We start from the raw sequence: 24351 nt of genomic DNA, 5'->3' as shown, positions 1-24351 counted from the left end.
GGGACGCAGACTGCTGTTTCCCTTTTTCATGATTCTGAGCCCTGAGCACACAATTCAATGGCCAGAGGTGGAAAGACTGAAATGCAAATGTAGAAAAATGAGGACTGAAAGATGAGCCTTCACGTCAGAACCCTTGAAAGTCAGCTTGGAGAGGCGGGGGCATGGGAGTTACCTGGTTCAGCCACAACAGCTGTTCTGAAGCAGAAAAGGAGTGGGGAGCGGGCTCGGCAACAGGAAGCACCTGCCCTAAGTCAGCAGCTTGGGGCCGGGGGAAACATCCAGTCCTCCGAAGGCCAGCTCAGCTGACTCAGCCCTCTCCCCTTTACTGACGTCTCAAAACCCACTCTAGGCTCCTCCCACCCGGGCACGGAGACGGCGGCACACGCCTGAAGTGAGGGCAGGAGGCAGGCTTGCCAGGGCCTAGACCCCAACTCCCTGGAGCCCTGGCCCCTCTCCAACATTTCCCAGACGCAGAAGGGAAAGCCAGGGGGCCTCACCTTTGCTCCCATGACTGCAATCTCTGCTGTGGGCCAGGCATAGTTGGTGTCACCACAAAGGTGCTTGGAGCTCATGACATCGTAAGCGCCACCATAGGCCTAGAACAGACCCAAATGCTGAATGTTAGTGCCTGAGTCACCCATGTCACATCCCTGCAAGACCCCAGGAAGCCAAGCAAAATGAGGACAGAAAGCAAGAAGAGCCTTCCTGGGCTGCTAAAGGCCCAGTGTCTGTGAGGCCAGGGAGCCGGAGCACAAGGGCGCAGCCCACAGGCCTTTCACAGTTCATGGTCACGGTCTTTCCCGGCTGCTTTTTCCCACTGCTGCTTTCAGTTCCCAGATGACCAGGGACACCCCTGCAGGGCATGTCTGCTGTGCTGTCCTCCAGAGCTTTTTAAGGGGAGAGAGGCGTAGTCTCCCTCCAGCACTGCTGAACCTCTCAGCCAGACTTCCAGCCACGGCCCTGCCGTGGGAGTGAGTGAGCTCACAGCCTCCAGCGTGAGTTCCTCACCTTCCTGGTGATGACTGTCACTTTGGGCACAGTTGCCTCGGCAAACGCGTAGAGAAGCTTGGCGCCGTGCCGGATGATGCCTCCGTACTCCTGCGCAGTGCCTGGGTCACGAGGAAGAGTTACTGGATACCCACAGAATCCTCAGGAGGTCGGCCTCTGCTCTCAGCTGGGAGGTCTTCCCCCTCCCCAAAGGGCCACCCCTCACACAGCCGCACCATCCAGACACCCAGAATATGGAGACGTCACAAATCCTGAGGGAATTTTGCAAGATCTCCAAATAAAGTGGGTGCCTCGCTGGGCAAAACCGCCTCTCCTGGCCCCCACCTCTGTCAATGACTCACCGGGGAGAAAGCCAGGGACATCCACAAACGTGATGAGTGGAATATTGAACGCGTCACAGAATCGGACAAAACGAGCCCCTTTCACGGATGAATTAATGTCCAAGCATCCTAGAAAAAGATCATCCAGGCTGAGCTTCTGGGCAATTCCCAGTCCCACCCACACTGGGAATGTGCCCCCAGCAACCATGCAGAGCTGGTTACTAAGGAGGCACCAAAGTTACCTCCTCAGAAAACGGCTAAGGGGATCCTCACACTCCAGGAAAAACTGGGAAGACAGGAGAACCCACCTGGCACTGGCCAGAGGGCCAAGGAGTGGCGCCGCCCCTGAGGGACCGGCAGCAAAGCCCAGGGCAGGCAGCCAATCTCAGCCTCGTAACCTGAAGGGCTGCTTGCTGCCACCTGATGCACAGCCTGCCTCGCCCCTGCAGCCAGTCGTGGGAGGTGACATCCAGGGGCTGGTCTTAGAGAGTCCCTGTACCCTGGAATCAGATTCTGGCTTCACCAGCTATAGCCACGTGTCAGGTTAATTACTTCACTTTCTGAGCCTGAGATTCGCCACCTGAAAGGCAGGGGTGTTATCCCCCTCCTACCACAGCTGTAAGGATTACAGGAGATGGTATCTGAAAGGGCACAGAATGAGAGCTCAGTTACTAGTAAACCCTCTCCTACCACACTTTGCAAACTATTTTATGAAGCCAGCATTACCCTGATACCAAAACAAGAAAAGGACATTACAAGAAAATGCAGACCAAAATCCCTCATGAACATAGATACAAACAGTCCTAAGATATTACCAAATCAATTCCAGCATTAGATAAAAACACTGGTGCATCATGACCAAGTGCAGTTATATCCAGGAATTCGGACTTGATTTAATGTGTGAAAAGCAATGAAATTATTAAAGGAGAACAACCATATGGTCACTTCAGTAGATATAAACATCTGAGAAAATCCAACATTCGCAATTAAAAACTAGCAGTAAACTAGGAGTACAATTGAACTTCCATTATCTGATAAAGAATATCTACAAAAAAAACTTATATACTCATGTATTAGAAGAATAAATCAATCCCCAAACTGATCTATACCAGTGCTGCCTGAAAGAGCTTTCTATGATGATGAAAATGTTCTCTGGCTCTGCTATTTGTCGACATAGTAGCCACTAGCCACATGTGGCTACCGAATACTTGAAACATGACTAGTAAAAGTGAGAGGCTAAGTTCCTAATTGTATTTAATTTTAATTACTTATACTATTTTAATTATTTTAGATTTAAAGTTTAATAGCAAGTATAGTGGAGAAATCTGTATTTTTCAAGCAATTCCTATCAAAATCATAGGAATTTCTGATAAGCGGATTCTAAGATTCACATGGTTAATACGAAGGAGACAGAATGGTCAAAACGGTATTTTCTTTTTTAAAATATCAGTATAGGAAGACTTATACTAACTGACTTGAAGACTCACAAAAGCAGGGTTTCTCCGTCTTGGTATTATCAACAATTTGGACAGGATAATTCTTTGCTGTGGGTGTTTGACCTCTGCACGTAGGATGTAGAGCAGCATCTCTGGCCTGCACCCACTAGATGCCAGTAGCACACCCCTCCAACCCTCATCCCCACTGTGACAACCAAAAGTGTTTCCAATACTGCCACATGTTCCCAGGATATTGAAACTGTCCCTGGTGAGAACCACCAAGAACTACAAAGCTACAGTAATCAAGACAGTATGGCAGAGGCATAGAGGTAGGCAAAAACAGCAATGAAACAGGATAGATCGTGAAGAAACAGGCCCACACAACTGATTTTAGACCAGGCACCAAAACAATTCAGTGTGGAAAGTAAGTCTTGTTAACTAATGGTGATGGAACAATTAAATATCTGTATGGAAAAAAACGGAAGTAGACTCCTGTTTCACTCTATACTCTATACACAAAAGTTAGCCCAAAATGGATTGTAGATCTTAACATAACCCACAACTACAAAGCTCCTAGAAGATGATGTGGACCATCTTTGAAACTTTGTAGTAGGCAAAGATTTCCTGGACAGGACACAAAAAGTTCTAATCAGAAGTAAAAACACTGATAAATGGGACTTTACCAAGTTTTTAAAATAATGTGAATCAAAAGACACCATTAATTAAATGAATAAACAAGTCACAGACCAGGAAAAAAATATTTAAAATACACATATCTGGCAAAGGATTCACATCCAGAATATATAAAGAACCCTACAAATCAATAATAAAAAGACAACTCAAAAAATAATAGCAATAGGCAAAACTTCCCTCTTGCCTAATGCATTTTCTGAGATGATAGAAATGTTCCATATCTTATTTTGAATGGTGAATACAAAGTTGTATTAACTGCCAAAACCCATCCCAATGAACATGTAATTTACTGTGCCTCAATTGTAACTCAATAGAAGAAAAATCTATGTTAATGACTTGAAATAAAGAATGTGAGTGATGAGTCCTGGGATGAAGACAATTCTAAATTAAGAAACCACAAGAAGTACAAAGAGGCCAGAATAAAAATCAAAATGAAGAAAAATACAAGCAATGACAACCAAAACAAGATAAAATCGTTGGGGAAATGAACACAGTCAGAAATGGAAAACCTGTGGCCCTGAGCTGCCAAGAGTGGGCCCCAGGTCTACTCAGATGATAGCCTCATCATCTTAGGCCCTAGTCCAGGCCTGACAGAGCACCTGGCACCCAGAGAGCCCAATGAGCCCTGGCTAATTCCTACAAGGAAGAAATGAGAACCAGTGTCAAGGGGGAGGAGGAGTGGGTGAGGGAAGGATCGGGAGTTTGGGATTAGCAGGTGCAAGCTAGTATATACAGGCTGGATAAACAACAAGGTCCTAGGGTACAGCACAGGGAATATATACGTATATGTATTCTTTTCCATTATGGTTTATCACAGGATACTGAATACAGTTCCCTGAATACAGGGAACTGTATTCAGTATCCTGTGATAAACCATAATGGAAAAGAATACATATACGTATAACTGAGTCACTTTGCTGTACAGCAGAAATTAACACAACACTGTAAATCAACTATACTTCAATAAAAAAGAAAAAGAAATGAGAACCAGAAAAGAGGCCTCCTCTGTGAGCCTCTAAAGCTGCCTTTTTTGACACCCCATAAACATCACAAAGAATTACTGAGTCAAGAAGAAGGGAAGCTGAGGAACCACAATGGAACCAGGTATTCAGACTCCAGCCAGGGCTAGGGCAGGCCCCTGGGATAGACATTCTAAGTATTTGTAGATAAAGTTTCCACAATGAGCCAAGCAGTTTCTTAACAAGTGAGCTTGTCAAAGTGCACCTGTTACTGGAGGGCACCAGAACCTGCAGACATAGTCACGGGACAAGAAGTATCTCTGAGCAGACACAGAAGATCATGTGAAGTCCACACCAGGGACAGACACAGCAAAGAGGAGGAACTAAAGAGATACGTGAACAGCCGAGAACTTACTGTAGGAACAAAATGCATTTTCAGTATGTGTAAATTCCTAACTTTAAACACTATTTCTAGACAACAAAATGGTGGAATAGGCAGCTCCAAGCTCCTGTCTGCAAACAGAAACATCAAAACACATGCAGAAACTGTCAGAACCAACTTTGTCAAAACTCTGGAACAGGCAAAATGTACAACTAAGTAAAAGCTGAATCAGGAAAAAAGCAACTTAGAAACTGTAGGAAAGCTCTGTGGCGTTTTGAATTACACGTGCCCCACACTCTTCCCTGGTTCTAGAGGAAGCAAAGAACACCTGAGGCACAAATCACCATGTAAGTCTGTTCTGCCTTGTCTGGGGGCTACCTGAAAGATGGATGCAAGCCTTTCATCACTTCACCTAACTCAGAACTCACTCAGGCCAGAAAAGTGGCAGGCATTGCTCACTGTAAGGCAAAAGAACCACCTATAGACATCTGGGGTGAAAGATTACAGTTGACATTTCCTAAGGCCTGGGAGGAATAAAACAGGGAGAGAGGGGGTTGGGGGGGGGGAATTAGGGCATTCAAGATCACCTGTGTATACAAGGGACTTCAGAAAGACGCAGACGTGCCAAGAGCCAGATGCATGTTCAGAAAAGACCTGAGAAGGGAAATTAGAAAATACTTTGAACGGATCAGTGGAACGGAATAGAGAGCCCAGAAACAAACCCACATACCTAGGGACAATTAATCTTCAACAAAGAAGGCAAGAATATACAATGGGAAAAGACAGTCCTTCAGCAAGTGGCGTTAAGAAAGTTGTACAGCCACATATAAATCAATGAAGTTAGAACACACCCTCACACCATACATAAAAATAAACTCAAAATGGCTTAAAGACATAAATATACGACAAGACACCATAAATGTCCAAGAGGAGAACATAGGCAAAACATTCTCTGACATAAATTGTACCAATGTTTTCTTAGGTCAGTCTCCCAGGGCAACAGAAACAAAAGCAAAAATAAAAAATGGGACCTAATCAAGCTTATAAGCTTTCACACAGCAAAGGAACCATAAACAAAATGAAAAGACAACCTACAGACTGGGAGAAAATATCTGCGAATGATGCAACCAACAAGGGCTTAATTTCCAAAACATACAAAGAGCTACAATTCACTAACAACAACAACAAAAAAAACCCAATTGAAAAATGGGCAGAAGACCTAAATAGACATTTCTCCAAAGAAGACATACAGATGGCCAACAGGCACATGAAGAGATGCTCATCATTGCTAATTATTAGAGAAATGCAAATCAAAACTATAATGAGGCACCACCTCACATGAGTCAGAATGGCCATCATTAAAAAGTCTACAAGTAATAAATGCTGGAGAGGGTTTGGAGAAAAGGGAATCCTGCTACACAGGTGGTTGCCATATGACGCAGCAATCCTACTCCTGGGCATATACCCAGACAAAACTATAATTCAAAAAGATGCATGCACCCCTATGTTCACAGAAGCACTATGTACAATAGTCAAGACATGGAAACAACCTAAATGTCCATCGACAGACGAATGGATAAAGATGATGTGGTATATATATAATGGAATATTATTCGGTCACTAAAAAGAATGAAATAATGCCATGTGCAGCAACATGGATGGACCCAGAGATGATCATACTAAGTGAATTAAGTCAGGCAGAGAAAGACAAATACCATATGATATCACTTACATGTGGAATCTAAAATATGACACAAATGAACCTGTCTACAAAACAGAAACAGACTCACAGTATAGAAAACACACTTGTGGTTGCCAAGCGTGGGTGGGGGAGGATTGGGAGTTTGAGATTCACAAACTATTATATAGAGAATGGATAAACAACAAGGTCCTGCCATACAGCACAGGGAACTAACAATATATTCAATATCCTGTGATAAACCAGAATGGAAAAGAAGATGAAAAAGAATATATATGTGTATAACTGAGTCACTTTGCTGTACAGCAGAAATTAACACAACATTGTAAATCAACTATACTTCAATAAAAAAATTTTAAAAAAGAAAATACCTTGAGATGAATTAAAAGGAAAACATAACATTACAAAAGACCTGAGAAGACCTTAGGCTTTAACCTTGGGCTGATACCTAAACTCAGTTTAAGTCTGGCCACATGTTGAAGGACAGCCTCAGTACAAAGCCAATTTGCAAACACTAGGAGAGATGTTTTCTTATTTGTCTGTTTTGGCACCTGGTGTTCAAGGTAATCTCTGTAAAAACAATAGCTGGACACAAGCTTAGGAAAACAACAAGGAATATAGCCTCTGCAAAAACAGTTGGGAAAAGTCACTAGAAAAATGGACTACTACAGCACTGAACAATCAAAAAAACCTCAAACTCTGGAAAAAGGGGAGAATATGATTTTCAGAGTTATCGCATTATAATGTTCAAATGTTCAGTTTCCAACAAATAGCAAAGCATACAAAGCAACAGGAATGTACAGCCATTCAAATGAGCAAAATAAATTAAAAGAATCCACCCCACAGAAGCCCAGACAATAAACTTACTAAACAAAGATTTTAAATCAACTGTCTTAAATATGCTCAAGGAAGTGAAGGAAAACATGAAGAACTAAAAAACTCAGGAAAAAAAAAGTATGAACAAAATGAGAATATCAATAAAGAGAAATTATAAAGAGGAACCAAACAGAAATTCCATGGCTGAAAAGTACAATAACTGAAATGAAAAGTTCACTACAGGGGTTCAACAACAGACCTGAGTAGACAAGAAGGATAAGGAAACTTGAAGATAAGAAAACTTAAACAATCCAGTCTGAGGAACAGAAAGAAAAGAAAAAATGAAGTGAATAGAGACTAAGGGACCTATGGAATATCATCAAGAGAACTGACATACACTGCATGGCAGTACCAGAGGAAGAGAGACAGAGAAAGGGGCAGAGAGATTATTTGAAGAAAGAATGTCCAAAAACTTCTCAATTTTGGCACAAGACATGAAGCTACAAATTCAAGAAACTCTAAGTAGGATAAACTCATGCACACCCATACCGAGACACATTATAGTCAAATTATTGAAAGACAAAGACAGAATCTTGAAAGTAGCAAGAGAGAAGTGACTCATCATACACAAAGAATCTTCAGGGCTTCCCCGGTGGCGCAGTGGTTGAGAATCCGCCTGCCAATTCAGGGGACACGGGTTCGATCCCTGACCCGGGAAGATCCCACATGCCACAGAGCAACTAAGCTCGTGTGCCACAACTACTGAGCCTGTGCTCTAGAGCCCGTGAGCCACAACTACTGAGCCTGCGTGCTGCAACTACTGAAGCCCGTGAGCCTAGAGCCCGTGCTCCACAATGAGGGAAGCCTCTGCAATGAGAAGCCCATGCACCACAAAGAAGAGTAGCCCCCACTCACCGCAACTAGAAAAAGTCCGCGTGCAGCAACAAAGACCCAACACAGCCAAAAATAAATAAATAAATAAATAAAAATTTTTTTAAAAATAGAATCTTCAATAAGATTACCAAATGGGATACATATTTAAAGTGCTGAAAGTTCTATTTTTTATGGTAGTTTTATTTTTAGTGTTTTGAGAAACCTCCACACCATTTTGCAGAGTGGCTGCACCAATCTACATTCCCACCAACAGTGTACAGGGTTCCCTTTTCTCCACATCCTTGCCAACATTTGTTATTTGTGTTCTTTTTGATGATAGTCATTCTGACAGGTGTGATGTGATATCTCATTGTGGTTTTGATTTGCATTTCCCTGATGATTAGCAAGATTGAACATCTTTTCATGTGCCTATTGGTTATATGCATTTCCTCTTTGGAAAAATGTCTATTCAGTTCTTCTGCCACAGTAATTCCACTCCTAGGAATATATCCAAAACACCCAAAAACATTAATTTGAAAAAATACATGCACCCCAATGTTCATAGCAGCATTATTTATAATTGCCAAGATATGTAAGCAACCTAAGTGTCCATCAACAGATGAACGGATACAGAAGTGGTGTATATATACAATGGAATACCACTCAGACATAAGAAGAACAAAATTTTGCCATTTGCAGCAATATGGATGGACTTGGAAGGCATTATGCTAACTGAAATACAGTAAGTCCCCTACATACAAACGAGTTCCGTTCAAGTGCGGTCGTAAGTCCAATTTGTTCATTAAGTCCAGAAAAGTTAGCCTAGGTACCCAACTAACACTATGAGCTATATAGTAATTGTGGTAATAGGTTTATAATACTTTTCACACAAATAATACATAAAAAACAACAAACACAAAAACTAAAGAAAACATCTTTAATCTTACGGTACAGTACCTTGAAAAGCACAGTAGTACAGTACAACAGCTGGCATACAGGGGATGGCATCGAGTGAACAGGCAAGAAGAGTTGCTGACTGGAGGAGGGAGAGGAGGTGGGAGATGGTAGAGCTGAAGGATCGTCAGCAATAGGAGACGGAGGGCAAGCTGCAATTTCACTCACGTCTGACATTGATGGCACAGGTTCTGGTTCCTCGCTGGATTCAATTCTATCTACCTTCTTGAAAAAACGATCCAGTGATGTCTGGGTAGTAGCTCTTTTTTTCTCGTGATAGATGACACAGTAGCACTGGATTGCATTCTGCACGGCTGCTGCAACCTTTGTGTACCATTCTACGTTTGGGTCCTGTGCCTCAAAAACTAACAGTGCCTCCTCAAATAAAGAATATCCCCTTGCCATTTCCTACCTCGTGAATCTCTTAGGTTTTTCAGTTACTTGTTCTTGTCTCTCTTCATCATTTCTCTGGGCCTCCAATTCCATCAGGTCTTCATTAGTAAGCTCCCATGTTGCATAGCAAGGAGTCAGTGAAGTCATCCTCTTGCAGATCTAGCTCCAGCTTCTCGCTGAGGGTCACCAAGTTGCTGAAGACCTCTTTAGACTCCTCATCCACCTTCTCAAATCCATGAAAATTGTGAACAAACTGCGGACAAACGTTCTTCCAAACCCCATTCAGTGATGGCCGTAACCTCATGCCAAGCAAAGTCAATGTTTTTTATGGCCTGTAGATGTTATAGTCCTTCCAAAACTGTCGCAAGTTTGTTCCTGATTCGTCACTCGCCTTTACTGCCTGATGAAAAGTGTGACATAAATAATATTTCTTGAAAGTCGCTATAACCCCTGGTCCACAGGTTGGATGAGCGACATAGTATTCGGTGGCAGATGCACTACAGGACATTGGAATGAAAGTTGTCTATGAATGGGGGATGGCCCAAAGCACTGTCGAGCAGCAAAAGAATGTTGAATGGGACACCCTTCTCCAAACAATATTTCTCCACGTCCGGGATAAAGTGGTGGAAAAACCAGTCCTGGAAAATGGCCTGTGTAACCAGGCTTTGGGGTTACTCTTCCACACAACAGGAAGCGAGCCCCTGGCTATGCTTTTAAGGGCTCCTGGATTCTCTAAATGATAAACTAAGAGAGGCTTCAGCTTCATATCACTGGAAGCATTGCCACCAAACAGCAGAGTTAGCTTATCCTTTGCTGCTTTGTAGGCTGGCATCAACTTTTCCTCCTTACTGATGTAACTTCGGTCTGGCATCCTCTTCCAGTACAATCCTGTCTCACCCACATTAAAAACCTGCTTGGGTGAATACATGCCTTCATCAATAATTTCCTGAAGCATTTCAGGAAATTCCTGGGCAGCTACCATATTGTGAAGGTTGGCTCTAGTCTTGAAGCAATGAAACCAGCCATGGCTGGCATTAAAAGATGCACCCTCTGATTCTTCACCGTGTTTCTTCGTCAAGTCTTCATAAAGGCTTTTAGCTTTCTCTTGAACCAGCATTAAGCTGAACAGGACTCGACACTGGTGCTGATCCTGCATCCACACACTGAGTTTCTCATCTCCTCCATCACTTTTCCACGCTTCTTCGATAGGATTGTTGACATCATCAGCACAGCAGACTTCATGTTTCATGATCCTGTCCTTGTTCTTTAGAATTGTGCCGATGGTTGAACAATTCATGTTATAAGAATGAGTGATGTCTACCATCTTTTTGCCTTGCTCCACTCTCTCAATTATTTTCATTTTTCTTTCCACTGTTATCGCTTGGCACTTCTTAGCAGTACCCACTACAACACCACTGCTTTTATGCTCACTTCCGGACATACTGGGCTTGAAATAAAGATACTGTACTACTGTACTCTATACCGTACCGTAAAGTACACAAAAGCACAACCACTTGTAGAGAATGCAAGCACGTGACAATGTACGCCACGCACGTGAACTAACTTACGTGATTAGACAGGCGAACACACGTTTGCATCTTTGAAAGTTCACAAATTGAAGATTCATATGTAAGGGACTTACTGTAAGTCAGAGAAAGACAAATACTGTATGGTATTACTTATATATGGAATTTAAAAAATACCACAAACTAGTGTATATAACAAAAAAGAAGTGGACTCACAGACATAGAGAACAAACTACAGGTTACCGGTGAGGAGCAATAAGGCGGGGGAGGGGCCATATAGGGGTAGGGGAGTAAAGGACACAAACTACTAAGCATAAAATAAGATACAAAGATATATGTATAACATGGGGAATATAGCCAATATTTTATAATAACTATAAATGGAGTATAACCTTTAAAAATTCTGAATCATTATACTGTATACCTGTAACATATAATATTATACAGCAAGTATACTTCAATTAAAAAATTAAAAAACAAGATGCTGAAAGAATAAAACTCAACCAACAACTCTATACTTGGCAAACTGTCCTTCAAAAATGAGGGACAAAAAAAGACATTCCTAGACAAACAAAAGCTGAGGAGTTCGTTACCACTAGGACTGCCCTACAAGAAATGGTAAAGGGAGTCCATCATGTTGAAATAAAAAGGTAGTAGATAGTATCACAGAACTGTATGACGAAGTAAAAATCTCCAGTAAAGATAACTACATGGGGAAATATAAAAAGCCAGTATTATTGTATTTTTGGTTTGTAACACCACTTTTTTTTCTTTTTTTTTTAACATCTTTATTGGAGTATAATTGATTTACAATGGTGTGCTAGTTTCTGCTTTATAACAAAGTGAATCAGATATACATACACATATGTTCCCATATCACTTCCCTCTTGCGTCTCCCTCCCTCCCACCCTCCCTATCACACCCCCACTAGCTAGTCACAAACCACCTCGCTGATCTCCGTGAGCTACGCGGCTACTTCCCACTAGCTATCCATTTTACGTTTGGTAGTGTATATGGGTCGATGTCACTTTGTCGCAGCTTACCCTTCCCCCTCCCCATATCCTCAAGTCCATTCTCTAGTAGGTCTGTCTCTTTATTCCCGTCTTACCCCTAGGTTCTTCATGAACTTTTTTTTTTCCTTAGATTCCATATATATGTGTTAGCAACGGTATTTGCTTTTCTCTTTCTGACTTACTTCACTCTGTATGACAGACTCTATAGGTCCATCCACCTCACTACAAATAGCTCAATTGCATTTCTTTTTATGGCTGAGTAATATTCCATTGTATATATGTGCCTCATCTTCTTTATCCATTCATCTGTTGATGGACACTGAGGTTGCTTCCATGTCCTGGCTATTGTAAATAGAGCTGCAATGAATATTTTGGTGCATGACTCTTTGAATTATGGTTTTCTCAGGGTATATGCCCAATAGTGAGATTGCTGGGTCATATGGTAGTTCTATTTTTAGATTTTTAAGGAACCTCCATACTGTTCTCCATAGTGGCTGATTCAATTTACATTCCAACCAACAGTGCAAGAGTGTTCCCTTTTATCCACATCCTCTCCAACATTTACTGTTTCTAGATTTTTTCATGATGGCCATTCTGACTGGTGTGAGATGATATCTCATTGTAGTTTTGATTTGCATTTCTGTAATGATTAATGATGTTGAGCATTCTTTCACGTGTTTGTTGGCAATCTGTATATCTTCTTTGGAGAAATGTCTATTTAGGTCTTCTGCCCATTTTTGGATTGGGTTGTTTGTTTTGTTGTTATTGAGCTGCATGAGCTGCTTGTATGTTTTGGAGATTAATCCTTTGTCAGTTGCTTCATTTGCAAATATTTTCTCCCATACTGAGGGTTGTCTTTTGGTCTTGTTTATGGTTTCCTTTGCTGTGCAAAAGCTTTGAAGTTTCATTAGGTCCCATTTGTTTATTCTCGTTTTTATTTCCAATTCTCTAGGAGGTGGGTCAAAAAGGATCTTGCTGTGATTTATGTCATAGAGTGTTCTGCCTATGTTCTCCTCTAAGAGTTGGATAGTGTCTGGCCTCATATTTAGGTCTCTAATCCATTTTGAGTTTATTTTTGTGTATGGTGTTAGGGAGTGATCTAATCTCATACTATTACATGTACCTGTCCAGTTTTCCCAGCACCACTTACTGAAGAGGCTGTCTTTTCTTCACTGTATATTCCTGCCTCCTTTATCAAAGATAAGGTGATGATGTGTGCATGGGTTTATCTCTGGGCTTTCTATCCTGTTCCATTGATCTATATTTCTGTTTTTGTGCCAGGACCATACTGTTTTGATTACTGTAGCTTTGTAGTATAGTCTGAAGTCAGGGAGCCTGATTCCTCCAGCTCCATTTTTCGTTCTCAAGATTGCTTTGGCTATTCAGGGTCTTTTGTGTTTCCATACAAATTGTGAAATTTTTTATTCTAGTTCTGTGAAAAATGCCAGTGGTAGTTTGATAGGGATTGCACTGAACGTGTAGATTGCTTTGGGTAGTAGAGTCATTTTCACAATGTTGATTCTTCCAATCCAAGAACATGCTATATCTCTCCATCTATTTGTATCATCTATAATTTCTTTCATCAGTGTCTTATAATTTTCTGCATACAGCTCTTTTGTCACCTTAGGTAGGTTTATTCCTACATATTTTATTCTTTTTGTTGCAATGGTAAATGCGAGTGTTTTCTTAATTTCACTTTCGAATTTATACATCACTAGTGTATAAGAATGCCAGAGATTTCTGTGCATTAATATTGTATCCTGCTACTTTACCAAATTCATTGATTAGCACTAATAATTTTCTGGTAGCATATTTAGGATTCTCTATGTAGAGTATCTTGTCATCTGCAAACATTAACAGCTTTACTTCTTCTTTTCCAATTTGGATTCCTTTTATTTCTTTTTCTTGTCTGATTGCTGTGGCTAAAACTTCCAAAACTATGTTGAATAAAAGTGGTGAGAGTGGGCAACCTTGTCTTCTTCCTAATCTTAATAGGAATGGTTTCTGCTTTTCAACACCGAGGACAATGTTGGCTCTGGGTTTGTCATATATGGTCTTTATTATGTTGAGGAAAGTTCCCTCTATGCCTACTTTCTGCAGGGTTTTTATCATAAATGGGTGTTGAATTTTGTCAAAAGCTTTCTCTGCTACTATTGAGATGATCATATGGTTTTTCTCCTTAAATTTGTTAATATGGTGTATCACGTTGATTAATTTGCATATATTGAAGAATCCTTGCATTCCTGGAATAAACCCCACTTGATCATTGTGTATGATTCTTTTAATGTGCTGTTGGATTCTGTTTGCTAGTATCTTGTTGAGGATTTTTGCATCTATGTTCATCAGTGATATTGGCCTGTAGTTTTCTTTCTCTGTGACATCTTTGTCTGGTTTTGGTATCAGGGTGATGGTGGCCTCGTAGAATGAGTTTGGGAGTGTTCCTCCCTCTGCTATATTTTGGAAGAGTTTGAGAAGGATAGGTGTTAGCTCTTTTCTAAATGTTTGATAGAATTCCCCTGTGAAATAATCTGGTCCTGGGCTTTTGTTTGTTGGAAGATTTTTAATCACAGTTTCAATTTCAGTGCTTGTGATTGGCCTGTTCATATTTTCTATTTCTTCCTGGTTCAGTCTCCGCAGGTTGTGCATTTCTAAGAATTTGTCCATTTCTTCCAGGTTGTCCATTTTATTGGCATAGAGTTGCTTGTAGTAATCTCTCATGATCTTTTGTATTTCTGCAGTGTCAGTTGTTACTTCTCCTTTTACATTTCTAATTCTGTGGATTTAGGTCTTCTCCAATTTTTTCTTGATGAGTCTGGCTAATGGTTTATCTATTTTGTTTACCTTCTCAAAGAACCAGCTTTTAGTTTTATTTATCTTTGCTATTGTTTCCTTCATTTCTTTTTCATTTATTTCTCATCTGATCTTTATAATTTCTTTCCTTCTGCTAACTTTGGGTTTTTTTTTGTTATTCTTTCTCTAATCGCTTTAGGTGCAAGGTTAGGTTGTTTATTTGAGATGTTTTTTGTTTCTTAAGGTAGGATTGTATTGCTATAAACTTCCCTCTTAGAACTGCTTTTGCTGCATCCCATAGGTTCTGGGTCATCGTGTCTCCATTGTCATTTGTTTCTACGTATTTTTTGATTTCCTCCTTGTTTTCTTCAGTGATCACTTCGTTATTAAGTAGTGATTTGCTTAGCCTCCATGTGTTTGTATTTTTTACAGATCTTTTCCTGTAATTGATATCTAGTCTCATAGCGTTGTTGTCGGAAAAGATACTTGATATGATTTCAATTTTCTTAAATTTACCAAGGCTAGATTTGTGACCCAAGATATGATCTATCCTGGAGAATGCTCCATGAGCACTTGAGAAAAATGTGTATTCTGTTGTTTTTGGATAGAATGTCCTATAAATATCAATTAAGTCCATCTTGTTTAATGTATCATTTAAAGCTTGTGTTTCCTTATTTATTTTCATTTTGGATGATCTGTTCATTGCTGAAAGTGCGGTGTTAAAGTCCCCTACTATGACTGTGTTACTGTCAATTTCCCGTTTTATGACTGTTAGCATTTGCCTTAGGTATTGAGGTGTTCTTATGCTGGCTTCATATATATTTACAATTGTCATATCTTCTTCTTGGATTGATCCCTTGATCATTATGTAGTGTCCTTCTTTGTCTCTTGTAATAGTCTTTATTTTAAAGTCTATTTTGTCTGATATGAGAATTGGTACTCCAGCTTTCTTCTGATTTCCACTTGCATGGAATATCTTTTTCCATCCCCTCACTTTCAGTCTGTATGTGTCCCTAAGTCTGAAGTGGGTCTCTTGTATACAGCATATATATGGGTCTTGTTTTGTATCCATTCAGCCAGTCTGAGTCTTTTGGTGGGAGCATTTAATCCATTTACATTTAAGGTAATTATCAATATGTATGTTCCTATTCCCATTTTCTTAATTGTTTTGGGTTTATTATTGTAGGTCTTTTCCTTCTCTTGTGTTTCTTGCCTACAGAAGTTCCTTTAGTATTTGTTGTAAAATTGGTTTGGTGGTGCTGAACTCTCTCAGCTTTTCCTTGTCGGTAAAGGTTTTAATTTCTCCATCAAATCTGAATGAGATCCTTGCTGGGTAGAGTTACCTTGGTTGTAGGTTTTTCTCCTTCATCACTTTAAATATGTCCTGCCACTGCTTTATGGCTTGCAGAGTTTCTGCTGAAAGATCAGCTGTTAACCTTATGGGGATTTCCTTGTGTGTTATTTGCTGCTTTTCCCTTGCTGCTTTTAATATGTTTTTTTTCTATTTAATTTTTGATAGTTCAATTAATATGTGTCTTGGCATGTTTTTCCTTGGATTTATCCTGTATGGGACTCTCTGTGTTTCCTGGACTTGATTAACTATTTCCTTTCCCATATTAGGGAAGTTTTCAACTATAATCTCTTCAAATATTTTCTCAGTCCCTTTCTTTTTCTCTTCTTCTGGAACCCCTATAATTCAAATGTTGGTGCGTTTAATGTTGTCCCAGAGGTCTCTGAGACTGTCCTCAGTTCTTTTCATTCCTTTTTCTTTATTCTGCTCTGCACTAGTTATTTTATCTTCCAGGTCACTTATCCGTTCTTCTGCCTCAGTTATCCTGCTACTGATACCTTCTAGAATATTTTTAATTTCATTTATTGTGTTGTTCATCATTGCTTGTTTCCTCTTTAGTTCTTCTAGGTCCTTGTTAAATGTTTCTTGCATTTTCTCTATTCTATTTCCAAGATTTTGGATCATCTTTACTATCATTCTGAATTCTTTTTCAGGTAGATTGCCTATTTCCTCTTCATTTGTTAGGTCTGGTGGGTTTTTACCTTGCTCCTTCATCTGCTGTTTGTTTTTCTGTGTTTTCATTTTGCTTATCTTACTGTGTTTGGGGTCTCCTTTTCGCAGGCTGCAGGTTTGTAGTTCCCATTGTTTTTGGTGTCTGTCCCCAGTGGCTAAGGTTGGTTCAGTGGGTTGTGTAGGTTTCCTGGTGGAGGGGACTGCTGCCTGTGTAATGGTGGATGAGGCTGGATCTTGTCTTTCTGGTGGGCAGGTCCACGTCTGGTGGTGTGTTTTGGGGTGTCTGTGGCCTTGTTATGATTTTAGGCAGCCTCTCTGCTAATGGATGGGGCTGTGTTCCTGTCTTGCTAGTTGTTTGGCATAGGGTGTCCAGCACTGTAGCTTGCTGGTCATTGAGTGAAGCTGGGTTTTGTTGTTGAGATGGAGATCTCTGGGAGATTTTCACCATTTGGCATTATGTCGAGCTGGGAGGTCTCTTGTGGACCAGTGTCCTGAAGTTGGCTCTCCCACCTCAGTGGCACAACCCTGACGCCTGGCTGAAGCACCAAGAGACTGTCCTCCACACGGCTCAGAATAAAAGGGAGAAAAAACAGAAAGAAAGGAAGGAGGGAGGGAGGGAGAGAGGGAGGGAGGGAGGGAGGAAGGAAAGAAAGAAAGAAAGAGAGAGAGAAAGAAAGAAAGAAAGAACGAAAAGAAAGAAAGAAGATAAAATAAAATAAAGTAAGATAAAATAAAGTTATTAAAATAATAAATAATTAAGAAAAAAATTTTTTAAAGTAAAAAAAAAACAGATGGACAGAATCCTTGGACAAATGGTGAAAGCAAAGCTATACAGACAAAATCTCACACAGAAGGATACACATACACACTCACAAAAAGAGGAAAAGGGGAAAAAATAATAAATCTTGCTCCCAAAGTTCACCTCCTCAATTTGGGATGATTTGTTGTCTATTCAGGTATTCACAGATGCAGCGTACATCAAGTTGATTGTGGAGCTTTAATCCGCTGCTTCTGAGGCTGCTGGGAGAAATTTCCCTTTCTCTTCTTTGTTCGCACAGCTCCCGGGGCTCAGCTTTGGATTTGGCCCCGCCTCTGCATGTAGGTCGCCTGAGGGCGTCTGTTCTTCACTCAGACAGGAGGGGGTTAAAGGAGCCGCTGATTCGACGGCTCTGGCTCACTTAGTCTTGGGGGAGGGAGGGGTACGGAGTGCGGACCGAGCCTGCGGCGGCAGAGGCCTGCGTGACGTTGCACCAGCCTGAGGCGCGCCATGCGTTCTCCCGGGGAAGTTGTCCCTGGATCATGGGACCCTGGCAGTGGCGGGCTGCACAGGCTCCGGGAAAGGGAGGTGGGGATAGTGACCTGTGCTTGCACACAGGCTTCTTGGTGGCTGCAGCAGCAGCCTTAGCGTCTCATGCCCGTCTCTGGTGTCTGCACTGATAGCTGCGGCACGCGCCCATCTCTGGAGCTCCTTTAAGCAGCGCTCTTAATCCCCTCTCCTCGCGCACCAGGAAACAAAGAGACAAGAAAAAGTTTCTTGTTTCTTCGGCAGCTCAAGACTTTTCCCAGACTCCCTCCTGGCTAGCTGTGGTGCACTAACCCCTTCAGATCTAAGCTCCGAAGCCTGAGCCTCAGCTCCCAGCCCCAGCCCATCCCGGCGGGTGAGCAGACAAGCCTCTCAGGCTGGTGAGTGCTGGTCAGCACCGATCCTCTGTGCAGGAATCTCTCCACTTTGCCCTCCTCACCCCTGTTGCTGTGCTCTTCTCCGTGGCTCTGAAGCTTCCCCTCTCCGCCACCTGCAGTCTCTGCCCACAAAGGGGCTTCTACTGTGTGGAAACCTTTCCTCCTTCACAGCTCCCTCCCACTGGTGCAGGTCCTATCCCTATTCTTTTGTCTCTCTTTTTTCTTTTTTCTTTTGCCCTACCCAGGTACGTGGGCAGTTTCTTGCCTTTTGGGAGGTCTGAGGTCTTCTGCCAGGGTTCAGTGGGTGTTCTATAGGAGCAATTCCATGTGTAGATGTATTTCTGATGCATCTGTGGGGAGGAGGGTGATCTCCGCGTCCTACTCTTCCGCCATCTTCTCCTGTCTCCTGTAACACCACTTTTTATTTCTTACATGATTTAAAAAACAAATGCAGGGAATTCCCTGGTGGTCCAGTGGTTAGGACTCCATGCTGTCACTGACAGGGCCTGGGTTCAGTCCCTGGTTGGGAAACTAAGATCCTGCAAGCTGCGTGGCATGGCCACATATCAATAGATCTAGAAAAGCATTCACAAAATCCAACACCTACTCATGATAAAAACTCTCAGCAAACTAGAAATACAGAGGAACTTTCTCAGCTTCATAAAGAACATCTACAAAAACCTATAGCTAATATCATACGTAATGGTGAAAAACCAGAAGCTTTCCCACTAAGATCAGGTATAATGCAAGAATGTGCCCTCTCACCACTCCTTTTCAAAACCGTACTGGAAGTCCTCGCTAATACAATGGAACAAGGAAAGGAAATATATAAAAGGCATACAGATTGGGAAGGAAGAAATCAAACTTTCTTTGTTTACAGATGACATGACTGTCTATGTAGAAAATCCTAAAGAACAGAAGTACTGCTGAAACTAATAATTATAGCAAAGCTGCAGGACACAAAGTGAATTTATTAAAGTCAATCACTTTCCTGTATACCAGCAATGAATTTGAAACTAACAATAGAATACCGTTTACATTAGCGCACCCCCACCCCCCCAAAAAAATACATAGGCATAAATCTAACAAAACAAGATCTATATAAGGAAAATTACAAAACTCTGATGAACAAAATAAAAAAGCTAAGTAAGTAGAGATATTCCATGTTCATGGATAGAAATACTCAATATCATCCAGGGGTATGGTATTGGTGAAACAAATCAATGGAACAGAATAAAGAGCCCAGATAGACCTACATAAATAGACCTACATAAATATAATCAACTGATCTTTGACAAAGGACCAAAAGTAATACAATGGAAGAAAAACAGTCTTTTTAACAAATGATGCTGGAACTACTAGACATCCACATCCAAAAAAACTGATGTAGACAAACCTTATACCTTTAACAAAAATTAACTCAAAATGGATCCAGAGACCTAAATGTAAAACACAAAACTATAAAACTCATAGAAGATAACATGGGAGAATACCTAGGTGACCTTGGAAATAGCAGCAACGTTTTAGATACACTACTTTCAAAGGCATGATCTATGAAAGAAATAATTGGTAAGCTGGTCTTCACTAAAATTAAAAACTTCTCCTCTGTGAAAGACACTGTCTAGAGAATGAGAAGACAACCACTGACTGGGAGAAAGTATCTGCAAAACACACAATCTGATAAAGGATTGCTATCTAACATATACAAAGAACTCTCAAAACTTGTGAAAGAATTTCAATCTAAAATAGAACTGGAGGATGTAATTGGAAAATCTCACACAGTGCCCTCAGGAAGACAAAAACTTAAGGACTAAGAAACTGATTTCCTTTAAAGGCCTGATTTACAGAACACTGATAGTGCCAACATTTTCTCAGATGACAGGGGGTTGATCAGGGGTTATCTCATATCAACCTTGGGAAGTTTCATGAATGGGAGATGACCCAGGTCAGGATGGACTCACCAAGTGGGCTGAATTGAGTTTTGTTTCTGTGACTGGACTGATTTTATCTGCTCAGGAAGTTTTCAAGGCTGGTCTCCATTTGTTGTTTATTTTAACTGACTCTAACTGGACTCTCCCCTCTTTACATTTCCTATCCATAAATACAACCTGCCCCAAACCCTCAATGGACTCACCTGTAGCTTGCTACGGTTTGCTTGTCCTAAATTACAGTTCCTCTGCTATTCCTGAATAAACTCATCTTTTTGAGTTTACCTCTGTTTAGGTCAAACAAACGCAACAATAAGAAAACGACCCAATTAAAAACTGGCCAAAGACCTGACTAGATACCTCACCAAAGAAAACACAGACAGGGCAAATAAGCATATGAAAAGACGCTCCACATCATACGTCATCAGGGAAATGCAAATTAAAGTGAGATACCACTACACACATCACAATAGCCAAAATGCAGAACACTGAGAACACCAAAAGCTGACAAGGATGTGGAGCAATAGGAAGTCTCCTTCACTGCTGGTGGGGATGCAAATTAGTACAGCCACTCTGGAAGACAGTTTGGCAGTTTCTTACAAACTAAACACACTCTTACCATTTGAGCCAGCAATCATGCTCCTCAGTATTTACCCAAATGAGTTGAAAACTTACATCCACATAAAAACCTGCACACAAATGTTTTTAGCAGCTTTATTAATAACTGCCAAAACTTAAAAGTAGCCAGGATGTCTTTCAGTAGGTGAATGGATAAATGAACTGTGATATATCCAGACAATGTAATATTAACACTAAAAAGAAATCAGCTATCAAGCCGTGAAAAGACACAGAGGAAACGTGAATCATAGAGTATGTGGTCTTCTCAGACCAGCTTCCTCCGTATAACTAACTGGAAGAGGCTAATCTGAAAAAGCTACATACTGTATGATTCCAACTATATGACATTTTGGAAAAGGAAAACTATGGAAACAGTAGGATGAGTGGTTGCCAGGGGTTTATCAGGCTATCAGGGTTAGGGGGAAGGGAGTGATGAATAGGTGGAGCACAGAGGATTTTTAGGGCAAGTGAAACTATTTTATATGGTGCTGCAAGTGGTGGATACATATCATTACACATTTATCCAAACCTACAGAATATCCAACGCCAAGAGTCAACCCTATAGTAAACCAGGGACTTGTAATGATGTGTCAATGTACATTCCATAATTGTAACAGACACAGTGCTCTGGTTCAGCATACTGATAGTGGGGTAGGCTGTACATGTGTGAAAACAGAGTATATATGGGAATGCTCTGTTGTTTCCACTCAATTTTACTGTGAAGCTAAAAGAAGCTCTAAAAAATAAAGTTTATTTAAAAAAAAAAAAGATTAGACACCATAACCAAATGGGATATATCCCAGGAATGCAAAAATGGTTCAATATACAAAAAAATCAATCAGTATAATACAACACATTAATAGAACAAAGGACAAAAGCTACATGATCAACTCAATCGACATAGAAAAGGCATTTGGCAAAATCTATCACCTTTCATGATAAAACACTCAGAAAACTACAAATAGAAGGAAATTTCCCCAACATGACATAGACCATATATGAAAAACCCACAGCTTACATCATATTCTATAGTGAAACACAAAGTTCTCTCCCTAAGATCAGGAACAAGACAAGGATGCCCAATGGCACTATTGCTATTCAACACTGTGTTGGAAGTTCCAGCCAGAGCAATTAGACAAGAAAAAATAATAATAAAAGGCATCTAAATTGGAGAAGAAGAAGTAAAACTATCTTTATATGCATTAAATATGATCCTATATGTAGAAAATTCCAGAGAATCTACAAGAAAGCTACTAAAGCTAATAAATTCAGCAAAGTTGCGGGTTACAAGATCAGCAAACAAAAAGCAGTTGCATAGTTGTCTTTCTATAAACCGATAATGAACAATCCAAAAAAGAAATTGAGAAAGGAATTCCATTTACAATAGCAACTAAAAGAATAAAACAGGAGTAAATTTAACCAAGACGTTAAAGACCTGTGCAGTGAAAATTACAAAACACTGCTGAAGAAATAAATGAAGACCAAAATAAATGGAAAGGGGACATCACTTTTGGCGCAGTGGTTAAGAATCTGCCTAACAATGCAGAGGACGTGAGTTTGATCCCTGGGCTGGGAAGATCCCACATGCCATGGAGCAACTAAGCCTGTGCACCATGACTACTGAGTCTGCGCTCTAAAGCCTGCAAGCCACAACTACTGAGCCCACGAACCGCAACTACTGAAGCCCACACACTCTGGGACCTGCATGTCGTAACTACTGAGCCCACATGCTGCAACTACTGAAGCCCACGCACCTACAGCCCATGCTCAGCAACAAGAGAAGCCACTGCAATAAGAAGACTATGCACCGCAACAGAGAGTAGCCCCCGCTCATCACAACTAGAGAAAGCCCACGTGTAGCAATGAAGATCCAACACAGCCAAAACTTTAAAATAAATAAATAATAAATGGAAAGACATCCTGTGTTCATGAGTTAGAAAACTTTACATTGTTAAAATGTCAATACTTCATAAAGTGATCAGCAGATTCAATGCAATCACTACAAAATTCCAACAACCTTTTCTGCAGAAATGGAAAGGCCAACAGTCAAATCCATATGGAATTGCAAGGGTCCCAAAAAAGCCAAAATAATCTGAAAAGGAAGAACATGAGAAGACTCACACTTCCCAATATTAAAACTTACTACAAACCTACAGTAATCAAAACAGTGTGATACTAGAACATGGATAGACTTGCAGACCAAAGGAATAGTATTGAGACCCCAGAAATAAACTCATATATCTACAGCCCACTGATGTCTGACAAAAATGCCAAGTCCATTCAAAAGGGAAAGAATAGTCTATTCAACAAATGGTGCTGGGATAACTGAATTTCCGCATGCAAAAGAATGAAGCTCTCTACAAATGCTAATGAATATATATGGAATATTTTAAAAAATGGTACTGATGAACCTAATTGCAGGGCAGGAATAAAGATATAGAGAATGGACTTGAAGACACAGGGTGGGAGGGGGAAGCTGGGGTGAAGTGAGAGTATCATCAACATATATACACTACCAAATGTAAAATAATTAGCTAGTGGGAAGCAGCAGCATAGCACAGGGAGATCAACTCGGTGCTTTGCGATGACCTAGAGGGGTGGGATAGCAAGGGTGGGAGGGAGGCTCAAGAGGGAGGGTATATGGGGACATATGTATGCATATGGCTGATTCACTTTGGTGTACAACAGAAACTAACACAGTATCGTGAACCAATTATACTCCAATAAAGATCTATTAAAAAAAAAAAAGAATGGGGCTTCCCTGGTGGCGCAGTGGTTGAGAGTTCGCCTGCCGATGCAGGGACGCGGGTTCATGCCCCGGTCCGGGAGGATCCCACATGCTGCAGAGCGGCTGGGCCCATGGGCCATGGCCGCTGGGCCTGAGTGTCTGGAGCCTGTGCTCCGCAACGGGAGAGACCACAGCGGTGAGAGGTCTGCATACTGCCAAAAAAAAAAAAAAGAAGAAGAAGAATGAAGCTGAACCCCTAACTTACGCTATATGTAAAAATTAACTCAAAACTGATCAAACCTAAATGTGAAAACTAAAAGCATAAAACTCCTAAAAGAAAACATATGGGAAAAGCTCTATGACATTGGATTTGCAAAAAAGTTCTTATATATGACTCCAAAAGCACAAGCAACCAAAAACAAAGAGAGAGAGAAAGAGAATTAGACTTCATCAAATTTTATAACTTTTGTATATCAAATGACGTTATCTAGAAAGCGTAAAGAAAACCTAAA

At 40.9% G+C, this 24351-nt stretch overlaps 1 protein-coding gene across 1 annotated transcript in view; it reads right to left on the bottom strand.

The window, feature by feature from the left end:
• PCCB (propionyl-CoA carboxylase subunit beta) overlaps positions 1–24351 on the bottom strand; it is a 90331-nt gene that overhangs the window by 1755 nt on the left and 64225 nt on the right. The window contains exons 11-13 of the mRNA XM_027091621.1: positions 1350–1457; positions 1009–1109; positions 498–596 (exon numbers count right to left, since the gene is read on the bottom strand). Of these exons, the coding sequence (XP_026947422.1) occupies positions 498–596; positions 1009–1109; positions 1350–1457 (308 nt within the window). The remainder of the gene's footprint in view (positions 1–497; positions 597–1008; positions 1110–1349; positions 1458–24351) is intronic.

Source organism: Aethalodelphis obliquidens, unplaced genomic scaffold (genome assembly GCF_003676395.1).
Source record: "Aethalodelphis obliquidens isolate GAN/ISIS:26980383/991018 unplaced genomic scaffold, ASM367639v1 scaffold72, whole genome shotgun sequence".
Classification (NCBI taxonomy): domain Eukaryota; kingdom Metazoa; phylum Chordata; class Mammalia; order Artiodactyla; family Delphinidae; genus Aethalodelphis; species Aethalodelphis obliquidens.
The sequence above is the reverse complement of the archived record's forward strand: the minus strand, read 5'-3'. Positions and strand labels throughout refer to the sequence as shown.